We start from the raw sequence: 11,025 nt of genomic DNA, 5'->3' as shown, positions 1-11,025 counted from the left end.
TAAAGGTAACGCTTGCTCTGTGGAAATATCTGTTTTTTTCTATCAGGGAAGGAGAACGCGTTCCGGTTTTTGTTTAGTTCTGCACGAGAACGAAATGCAATGTCAAGAACGTTCCCACAAAAGAACCAAACGGGACCAAAAAATAATGATAGACTGGGAAATAAAGGTTTGGCATCGTTTTCGTAAATAAGAAATTTTTGGCAACGTTGCCAATGGGAACAAATTGGGAACGAAATTATCGAGAACATTTTCAAGCAGGATCCATTAAGAACAAAAGTCTGGGGAACATTGTGCTAGAGAACAAAACGAGAACAAAAGTGTTGAGAACTTAACGTTAAGAATGAGAGGGGCATCTGCTTGTTGGGATGAAAAATCGCTTCAGTGGGAACAATGATTGTTAACTCTAAACCAAAACTGTCCAACTAGGGAAAAAAATTCATTTTTCCATTCAAGAAAAGTTCGTGTCCTAAGTCTTTCGTTGACGTAATTTGTATAATTATCTTTCAGTTTTTTTCTCGTTCTCGCTTCCATTCCTTACGCAAAGTTCGAAGCAGAAAGTTTCTGAGATTTAGTTCCCAAGTTGTCCTTCGAGAGAGCGTTCCTTAGACTTTGTTCTTTGCCAGAACGTTCCACAGGGTTTTATTCTTATATAATTCCCGTTGAGAGATTGTCGGACGAAAGCTACCAGTACTACGTTGATTATACCAACTACTAAAACAGTAACCACGACCTGATTTTAGAACTTCTTCCTCTTTTGGTCGTTTCTCTTTCGTCCCAACTGATGTCCAGGATTTCCAGGAGAAGATAAACCCTATTACACTTGGTCACTCCACCTCAGTGAAGGTCGTTCGCTTCCTCTGCTATCTCCAGCGGGTCCATGGTCTTCAATACACGCCATCACACGCCGAGAAGAGAGGGCAGTACTGTTCAATTGCCTCCTTAGACGAAAATAAGACGCAGTCGTATGAACAAGAACAAAGAACAAAAATAAAAACAGCAGACAACTACAACATAGAACGGCAAGGGTACCCCGGCACAATCTAATCCGAAGAAGTTTTCTGGAGAGATTCGCGGATCAGACTCCAGGCGATACGTGAGGTACCTAGAACTGGGCAAGATCCCCGAAGAGGCCCCGAAAATGGCACTTGCGAGAGCCAACCCCAAAGAAGACAGCAAAAGCGATGATGAGCAATGGCGTAAGCAGACCGCGCCTGCGGACAAGCGGGGGAGCGGGCATCGCAGCCAGAAGATCGCGCAGGGCACGATGAAAAATCCTCTCCGATGCAGAGGCAATCCAAAGAAACAGATCCATAGAAACAAAGCACAGATGAGGCGCCCACCGCCCTTGAAAGTAGCCCAGATGAACCATGCGATTGCAGCCTCGGCTGTAATTCTTAGCAGGTTTTCTACGGACGATCTGAGCATCATACTTATTCAAGAGCCGTGGACTTACAGAGGCCAGGTAAGGGGTCTAAAAGGATCACACAATAAGGTAATATGGGACCTCGCCGCAGAGATGCCCAGAGTATGTGTAGTGCTTAGAAAAGATATTGATTGTTCCTGCATTGCTGAGCTCTTAACGCAAGATTTGGTAGCAGTGCAGGTGATGGAAGGCCCATAGAACTAGTCTTCGTTGCTGCATATTTTCCGGGAGACAACAACACCATACTCCCATATATACACCATATTTCCTTTGGTGTCGAACCTTTATCAATCCCCATTATTTTGTAGGTAGTTTGTACGCCAGTAGTGAGTGATTCATTTTAATGTTCATTCTTAAAATTGCAAACAAAAGCACTTTCAGACAGACTGAGAAGCATTTAAGAGTGGCTTCTTAGACGAATCTAAATTTCCTTTGTTATGCCGAGAGATCTTAGCTATGAAGATTTGAAAACATTTGTACTACGTACCAGCACATATACAAGTAACTATACGTACATGTGTATCTTTGTTTGCATGAAAATCTTTGATTATAGCAAAATATTAGTTTGGAAAATTGTATTATGTAATATATGTAATATGTAAAATCGAATGAAATATTGGATCACCAAGCGAAGCGGAAGTTCTAGCGTCCGAGCTTTCGCCATCAGCATTGTCATTTCCATTAACAATATTCCAATTGGGCAGTCTGATCAATCATAAATGAAAATTATCGAATATTCACCTAGCTTCAACTATACGTTAAAGGTATGAGCTCCTATGTACACTATATGACAGTATTTGGCCCAAATAGAGGAAAAGTAAATAAAATTAAAGTAAATAAAATTAAAGTAAAAGAAAAGAAAAGAAAAGAAAAGAAAAGAAAAGAAAAGAAAAGAAAAGAAAAGAAAAGAAAATAAAAGAAAAGAAAAGAAGAGAAAAGAAAAGAAAAGATAAGAAAAGAAAAGAAAAATATAAAATAAAATAAAATAAAATAAAATACAATAAAATAAAATAAAATAAAACAAAATAAAATAAAGTAAAATAAAATAAAATGAAAGAAAAATGCATAAGAAAGCATACATAGCAAAACATGGCATAGCATAGAATTAACATAACATTTCCATACGATATACAGCATAACATCGCATAGCAAGAATAATAGAATACAAAGGAGAGAGAATGAGAGAGTACAGAATAATTTTGAAGGAGAAATCAAAATAAAATAAAATAAAAGAAAATAAAATAAAACAAAATAAAATAAAATAAAATAAAATAAAATCGAATAAAATAAAATAAAATAAAATAAAATAACATAAAATAAAATAAAATAAAATAAAATAAAATAAAATAAAATAAAATAATATAAAATAAAATAAAATAAAATAAAATAAAATAAAATAAAACAAAATAAAATAAAATAAAATAAAATAAAATAAAATAAAAATATAAGAAAAATCCATAAGAAAGCATGCATAGCAAAACATGACATAGCATAGAATTAACATAACATTTCAATACGATGCACAGCATAAAAGAGAAAGAAAGAAATGAGAGAGTAAAGAATAATTTTTAAGAAGAAGATGAAGAGGAACAAAGATGTAAAACTAGATAGTATTGTACCTTCTCTTCAGCCTCTTAAAATTTGGTATAAGAACGTAATTTTAGGTACACTTGGAACGTAGCCAAATAACTTATTGGGAAATTGTTTCTTATTTCCAAAGGAATTTCAAGTGTAGGAATTCCAATAGCATCCCTCCTTTGTAAAGGGGCATAAACATTGGTTAAAACATAGGTTTGGCTTCAACTGCTCGGAGAAATTCCTTTCAAGGCCATTTTTAAGAGAAAATATTGTTTGATGTACGCAAAATAAAAATGTCAGAATGTGTTCTATAAAAAGTTAAATATTACACCATTTATTTAATAACCATATATTTTTTATACTTAATAAATTCTATAAATGTTTGAGAAAATTTTACAATAAGAATTTTTAATTTAGCTATATACATATCTTGTATGTACATACAAATACATATTTGTTAAAAATATGAAGCAAAGTCGTGTGTTCGACCTGCCACACGAGCTATACAAAACATCTTAAAAGTGTAGCATTTATTTAATATCATAAGTATATACAAAAAATGAGTACTGTTTTTAAAAGACGAATTCGGTATATACTCAAGTAATTGATTGAAAGCTGCGAGCAGCCATAAAGCATAGTTATCAGTGATGCCAGGTATAAAAAAAGACAATTCCAGTGTTGTTCGCATTTTTTATGAAATGTTTGAGACTTCAGGGCACCTACATAAGTGTGATTGGTACTATTTATGTACATATATAGTATAAGTATTTTGGGCGTTTAGAACCATCAACAATGGAGTAATCATTTTTACACCTGACACCACATTTCCATAAATAAATACATACACATATACATGTGCATTCTTAAAATAAATACACAAAGTAGTTAAGTAAACTACATATTTGCATTCAGTGTACGTAGATGATAACTATCGTCTCCGTACGTGAACTTATAGCCTACTATTATGGAGAGTTATTGGTTTGTGTTGGCACAAAAGGACTCCAGCGCAGACAGCTATCATCGATTTTCGGAAAATTTCCTCTTTGATTCACACGTTTTTCATATTCATCGAGCACTTCCTACAAGGATAAAGAAATGAGATTCCAAATTATATAGCATCAAATTTAATATTGCATACAACTAATAAAGGCAAGTTTTTTGCATGATGTCCGATTCTTAAAAGAGTACTGTGAAGCCAATACCAGTTAATATAAAACTTGATTTGCGTGACTCAGGTTATTGTGGAACCGCCGACATCTTGAAAACAAGGGTGGTTAGAGTTTTTCCTTGCACACTCCAACTTAGGACCTTAACGTTGGTTTTTATATTGGCAGCCAAACCCCAAATGAATTTGGCTGCATCTCACAACTTTTTGAAGTGAAACTTTTTTGCGCTCGGTTGGTGTAAATACAAACATACATGAGACGAAAAGGCGTTGGACTCTAATTCCAAACTTACAGAATCGAAAAAGCTACAGAAGAAGGGAGGGGATGACGGGGATACTTGGAAACAATTAAGAATAACATTAAGACTAAAGTTAAGACAAACATTCCGGTCGCGACAAACCGCTTCCTATGTGGCCGTACCTTATGAGTAAGAAAGATGGATAAATAGAGTATACACTGCGACCAGTAAATCTATTGTACCGTCAGCTACACTATACACTATGTCTACCCCTAGCATAGCCCTCGTGATGCAAACACACGCCAGACGTTGATTTTTCGTAAGTGACTGCCTTACCATTGCCAATGTGTTACTATTGGTCAACGTATCATGGTGTACATCCATCTCAGAAGCCTTGGGGTGCATCCTCAGGATTTGGCAGTTAAGACATTTGCACATCATCAGCGCTCTTGTAGCCTTGAAGGTGGCCGTGTCTACACTACTCCTCCACAGAAATGACGACATTGACCTCGACCCTATCCAAGACTAAGTTCGCCATCCCCATGTGATTTTTCTTCCTAGTGAAAGAGCCAATGACTGTCTTTGAGGAATTAATATTAAGTCCCACATCAGCACACCACCTGTTTTCTAGGTTTAGTAGTCTTTGAACGATATCGCAGAGAGTGCTCGCAAACTATCCTCCAGCAATAATTACTATGTCATCCGCGTACCCTTAAAACCGGACGCCTTTTTCGGTGAGTAGCTGCAAGAGTGTTGGTTGCACATTGCGTTTCTCAAGTGACCGATCGACGGCCCCCATGATATGTGTTATCGAAAGCCTCCTGAATGTCGAGGAAGACGCAGAGCCTGCTTCTCCACACTAAAAGCCACTTCGCATTTTCCTTTCAGTTTATATAACGCGATGTATGTATATCTTCCTATTCTGTACGCGTATTGATCGGGATACAATGGTACCTGTTTCATAGTAGTAGACCTTATTTCCTGGTGGATATCTTTTTCCATTGCTTTCAGCATGAAAGGGATGACTTATCGGTCTGAAGGATTTAGCAAGAGAGTAATCTATACGGAGCCGTGGTCTGGTAGCCAAGTCCCAACAAGAAATCAACAACACGGGAGCTTTAACAGATCAACATTTCGCCTACCCGACCACTGTAGCGTCTTTCAAGCTGAATTTGTTGCAATGCATGAGACGTTAGACTACTAATGTATAGGAGAAGTCATAGGTAACAGCATCTTCATCTACTTAGGCGGCACTTAAAGCCCTTGATTCGGCCACATGCAATTCAAAACCGTCGCCAACCGCTAGGCGGACAAACTTGCAAGATTCAACACATCCTTTCCACTTTCGAAATCCTCGAAGGGTTTAGCATGCCGCTCGATATCAGCAAGCTTATTCTAAGGGTTATATCTTTTAAACTAGCAAGGGATAGATTGGCAGCAAGAAGAAACTTATGTGGCCGGAATGCAAGGATAAACTGTCGAAAGGTCTACTCATGCTGGGCAGAAGTGATTTAGCCGCAGCCATGGGCCTGCTAACAGGTCATGTTGCCATCGAAAGCAACGAGGAGAGGTTAAGGGTTTCCCCATAACGACTTCTGCAGAGGACGCAGAAATGAAGCGCCGGAAATTTCTAGGCACCTTTGTAGAAGATAAAGAAAGTGCATGGACTCAGAAATTTTTTGAGAGTTTAAGTAACATAGTTAAAGTAGGAATACGGCAACTTTTAGGATACACAGATTCCACACGATGGTTTGAGTAGGAGGGGCCTTAGCGATCCACGTGGTATCACTACGGGTCTATAAATACGATCCTTGGTATGCTGGCAGCCCCATCCACCTAACCTAACCTACCTCAGACGGCCATTTCTTCTAACGCTTCAAAAGACCCCATTCAAGCAGGAATTATTGTGGCTAAATCTTGCTATAGGTATCCTAAGAATTGCGTTTGAAGTCGTTTTGAAGTAATTTTTTTAGTTAGATTTCCAAGAAAGATTCTGAGTTTTGTAGCCCAGTGAATTCTAGTAGAACAAAGTACTAGTTTCAATTGGTTAACAATTACAGTTGATTTTTTTGTCCCATTTGCTTCCATACAATGAATACTCACGATTTATAATTATATGGAGGAAAACCAAAAAATTCCTGGACAAAAAAAAATTATATAAAATCAACCGTAATTTTTAGCCATTTGAGACTTGTACTTTGTTCTACTAGAATTCATTGGGCTACAAAACTGTATACTCAGAATCTTTCGAGGAAATCCAATTAAAAAAAGTCTCCAAAATTTCATAACGTTTTTTCTTAATTTTTGATATGCCCGCTTTAGATACACCATAATCTAACGCCAATCGATTTACGTAAAAATTTCGATTAATTTTTCTTTCAATCTCAGCTTTTTGATGTAGATTTAATCTGATTGGCAGTTACCTTCTCCTCTTTGTTGACATTTTTTAAACAAACAATACACAACTCACAAATTCAAACGCAAACGACAAAAAGAAATTCGGGGAATACGCCTAATCAAATTGAGCTCGGGGTTGTTTTTGTTGTCAAGCAAGTGGAGGCCTTGAAAACTGTTTAAGCTCAGAAAAGTTAGCCCAAGAGATAACTTTTTAGAGCGGAACGTGAACGCTGAAATTCGGTTAACTTAGCCGAGCGATTAATTTTTGCGCCAGTTAACATTTCTGCAATTCTACTGTACATTTTAAATATGAAACAAATCCGATCATAAATACGTATTTTCCAAATATCTCGAGTCGTGCGCCATCTATCGGGCAAGCTTTTGTCAAATAAAAGGGCGTAAAATAAAAGGGCTTAGCCTCTTGATGTTCAATAACGTATTCTTTATGGAGTAGGGTTGCCACCTTTTTAAAAATAATGAGATCTTCAACGTTCGTTGGACTGAAAAATTAGATGCCAAGGGTTTCCACCTATTCAAAAATTAGTACCTTATATATAATACCCAAAGGATTTTTTTGTTAATGACATAAGATTTGCGCAGTTCTTTCAGTTTTCAAAAATGAGGTGTCGTTTAGATTTGCAATAAGGTTTTATTTTTTAGAAGAGGAATGCCACCTATGGGGAAAATTCCAAGATGTGGGCTGTTCGTTGGAATAAAAAGTGAAGTGCTAAATGAAAGGACTAGGCCTCCAGATGCGCAATAAGGTTTTTTTTTGAATAGAGTTGCCGCCTGTCTAAAAAATTATAAGATCACATTCAACGCGCGGCGAAGCCTCGCGCATACGAAGCCGGCTAGTTCAATTTACATTCTAAATATGAATTTTTGAAATATCTTGGCACCTGCACCGCCTAATTCCTCTTTAAATTGCACTGTCATCCGGTCTTGACCTAAATTTGAAGTTTCAACTCTCTAGTTCATAGGCAAGCTGGTTAAAAATTGACTGCATTATTTGATTACTCACAAGTGAAACTGAATGAAAGCTTGTAAAAATGATTGTGATTAGGTGGATCAACTTCCTTTTGAAGTTTGGTTACCACCGGCATATGTACATATGTATACTTACTAGGGTGTTCGATTATTAGCGTTTTTTCAAAACTGAAACTTGAAATTAAGAAAAAACGGGATAAACCGGTTTTATTTTACATAGTTTTCATAATGTGAAAATGCACCAGCATGAAGTCATGACGAAAAATTACAATAAAACTGTTAACAGTAAAGATAGCTTTTATTTAGAAAAGAGCAAAGCAAAATAATTTCAAAGCTTTTTAGATCAAAATTAAAACCAATAAAAATCTTATTATAACTTCTTTAATGCTTTATTGCATTTTTTCTGACTTTTTTGCTCCTTCCGCCGCACAGTGTGCAAAACCTAGGTTCTTTTTTTTCAAAATCGTAAATCTTTGATTAGGAAGAAGATTGAAGTTAATAGTTTCAGGGTGAAGAAGTTACGAACGTACGTTTTCCAAAAATATGACATTTTTGAACGATCTTTCTGGTGTTGAAGCGCTACTTTTCGATTTCTCAATAGTTTTCCGATATTCTATGTCTTATTTAGCTTCAAACTTCAAAAAGTTTCATTGTGGTATCTTCTTCCTAACCACAGATTTGCGATTTTGAAAAAATTAATTTAAGTCGGGAGACCCATGGTTCAATTTCTCGTCCCTGCAACAACAAAAAAAAGTTTACTCAATCAGCGGTCGCGCCTCGGCAGACAATTGCAAACCTCGCGAGTGTACTACTGCCATAAAAAAGTTTCTACGGAGGTGGAGTAAAGGTATAAATCTCTCCATTTGTGTCACAATATCAAGAAGCAGAACCCGAATTGAAGGAGAAGCTCGGCCAAACGCGTAGAAAACTTTTAGGTGCTAAACACTCATTTATTGGAATCAAATAAGATATACTGTTCATCCCTCAAATACCTAGGATATAATTTTAAAGGGTTTCCCTTAAACTTGAAAATGCCTTGAAAACTTCGAAAAACTCAAAGCTTTTATTGAGACGTTAAGATTTGTATGAAATAAGAAAATCCGGTTTGGTCGATAAAAAAAAATCTGGTTTATTCGATATTCGAGAAGTAAAGATTAAAAAAAAAACACACCTATAGCTATCAAAGAAAAAACCGGCGGAAACTGCTTTGGGAAAAACGAGTCAATCACCCAAACACTAACGATAACGCATAGTTTGGTTGAGATCGTAAAATGGCTGTCGTTCGGAGTTGGAGCGCTGGGCTGACTACCCTACATTTCAAGATGGGGAGGACAGTTCAACCACCCCCTCAGTCCTGCTAGTCATGTTTCATATTCCCTGCGACTAGGCTCGCTATATTTAGAAAGAATTTGCCATCTTAAAAAGACTTCGGATGATCTTAATTCGACTGCATTATTTTACATAACTTGGAATGAAAAGTTATACTTACTTGTTTTTTAAGTACAATGTGTTTGCCTTTCCAGTATTTCATCATGCCCAAAGCCTGCAAGGTGCTAACGATGTCATATGAATATATAGCCGTTTCCTGTAGATAATATGCAGAAAAATTATATGTAGGAGATGCAGTTTGGATCACAAATGAAGAAAAAATATTTAAAAATATGTACATATGTATCTACATACGTTAGGGCGGAGTAATTTAATTTCGAAGAAAGTGTATTGCAAACTCGAATTCTACGTTCAATTCTAAGCAAAAATGGTGAACAAACTATATATCAAAAATGGCTTTTGACTCTCCCAATTAAAAAAAAAAAATCAGTGTATTATAATTTTTTATGTACGAAATTAATTTTGCATTTACATATTTGTGTGGCTTCTTCATATTTAAGACCGAGAAAAATAATTAAAAAATAAAAGAAAAATAAATTTCGAACAAAAAAGTTACAATATACTGCTTTTTCTTTTGAAAATTGCGAGGGTCAAACGTAATTTTTGGTATATTATTTGTTCGCCATTTTTGCTTAGAATTAATCGTAGAACTTGAATTTACTATATACTTTCATCGAAAATTTTGCGCCGAACAAATTGCTCCGCCCTAATGTAAGTATTACCTGTGATACATCCTTGATGCTCAAAGCACTTCCGGTTCGGCTACAGAGATAGTCCAAAAGTACATCTTTCCAGTAGGAGCGATATGAAATTAAACCCAAGTCCGAAAGTGGTTTTTCCGGCGAACCAATTTTACCCTCCACTCTGGTCAAAAGATAGCCTAAGTAGCATGAAAAAAAGGAACAAATGTTCAATAAAGTGTCGGTGGACAATTTTTTAACATCTCTTAACATTTGCAAAGCTAGTGAGAGCGCAGGGTCATCGTGTGAACGCCTTCAAGTTCTTTGGCATCACGTGTCTACCCTCAAACCACTAACTGAATTGTTTTTGTTTTTTTTTTGTTTCTTGCCTGTCTGCTGACCTTCTCACCCCTGCCGCTATGACCAACTTTGTCATTTCCCCATAACAAAACGCCAACTGCACGCGTCTAGACAGACCCAAACTTAAGGATGAGTACTTCAGTTGTCGATATACAACATAACAGTATTTGTGTTATATACTCGTCGTACAACGTCGTACGAATGTAGTTATTCGTACATATCGACAAAGCTTCACCGGGCAAAACCCTGGACGAGCGGACAAACGTTGAACGTTGCTGCAGGAACAATCCCATTTCTATTCCGTCATTCAAGTTTTGCAAACGTTTTGCAGCAGCACCGGCACGGCACAAGCGTCCATTCAACCCACGCACCTTATTACTTATAAAACCTGCACACACTCTGACATGCATACATACATACATACATACATGGAAACGAAGTGGTACACTGTCAGCGAATTACAATTGCAACCGAAGTGCAATGAATGGTGACAGTGGCGTTCAGTGATGGTTCTGGCACTCTGGTGCGTTCTACGGGCCGTATGTGCTGTAGCAGTTTACTAAGCCTTTGTCCGTATGGCTGTTGGCGTCTAAAGTTCTCCGGTACCCCAACTCACCTTAACAGCAAATTTGCTGCGGCAGTCTCGAACGACGGGGTTGAATGCTTTCTGTGCGTTGCATTGTACAACAACAACCCGAACTATGTGTACTACTAACACTGCCTCAGCTGCTGCTGCTGCTGCTGCGTTGGCTGCTCTGCCACACCCTATCTATCCTGGATTTCGCAGCAGACTAACATACTACGTCC

At 37.1% G+C, this 11,025-nt stretch overlaps 1 protein-coding gene across 1 annotated transcript in view; it reads right to left on the bottom strand.

Moving 5' to 3' along the window:
- Nucleotides 1-3,394: 3,394 nt before the first annotated feature.
- Nucleotides 3,395-11,025, bottom strand: part of chm (lysine acetyltransferase chameau) — a 37,320-nt gene continuing 29,689 nt past the window's right edge. Inside the window, exons 5-7 of the mRNA XM_017613869.1 lie at nucleotides 9,901-10,058; nucleotides 9,279-9,374; nucleotides 3,395-4,080 (exon numbers count right to left, since the gene is read on the bottom strand). Of these exons, the coding sequence (XP_017469358.1) occupies nucleotides 3,964-4,080; nucleotides 9,279-9,374; nucleotides 9,901-10,058 (371 nt within the window). The 3' untranslated portion in view covers nucleotides 3,395-3,963. The remainder of the gene's footprint in view (nucleotides 4,081-9,278; nucleotides 9,375-9,900; nucleotides 10,059-11,025) is intronic.

The sequence above is a fragment of the Rhagoletis zephyria genome, unplaced genomic scaffold (assembly GCF_001687245.7).
Source record: "Rhagoletis zephyria isolate East Lansing unplaced genomic scaffold, Rhagoletis_zephyria_1.1 Rzeph_scaffold_00727, whole genome shotgun sequence".
Classification (NCBI taxonomy): Eukaryota; Metazoa; Arthropoda; class Insecta; order Diptera; family Tephritidae; genus Rhagoletis; species Rhagoletis zephyria.
The sequence above is the reverse complement of the archived record's forward strand: the minus strand, read 5'-3'. Positions and strand labels throughout refer to the sequence as shown.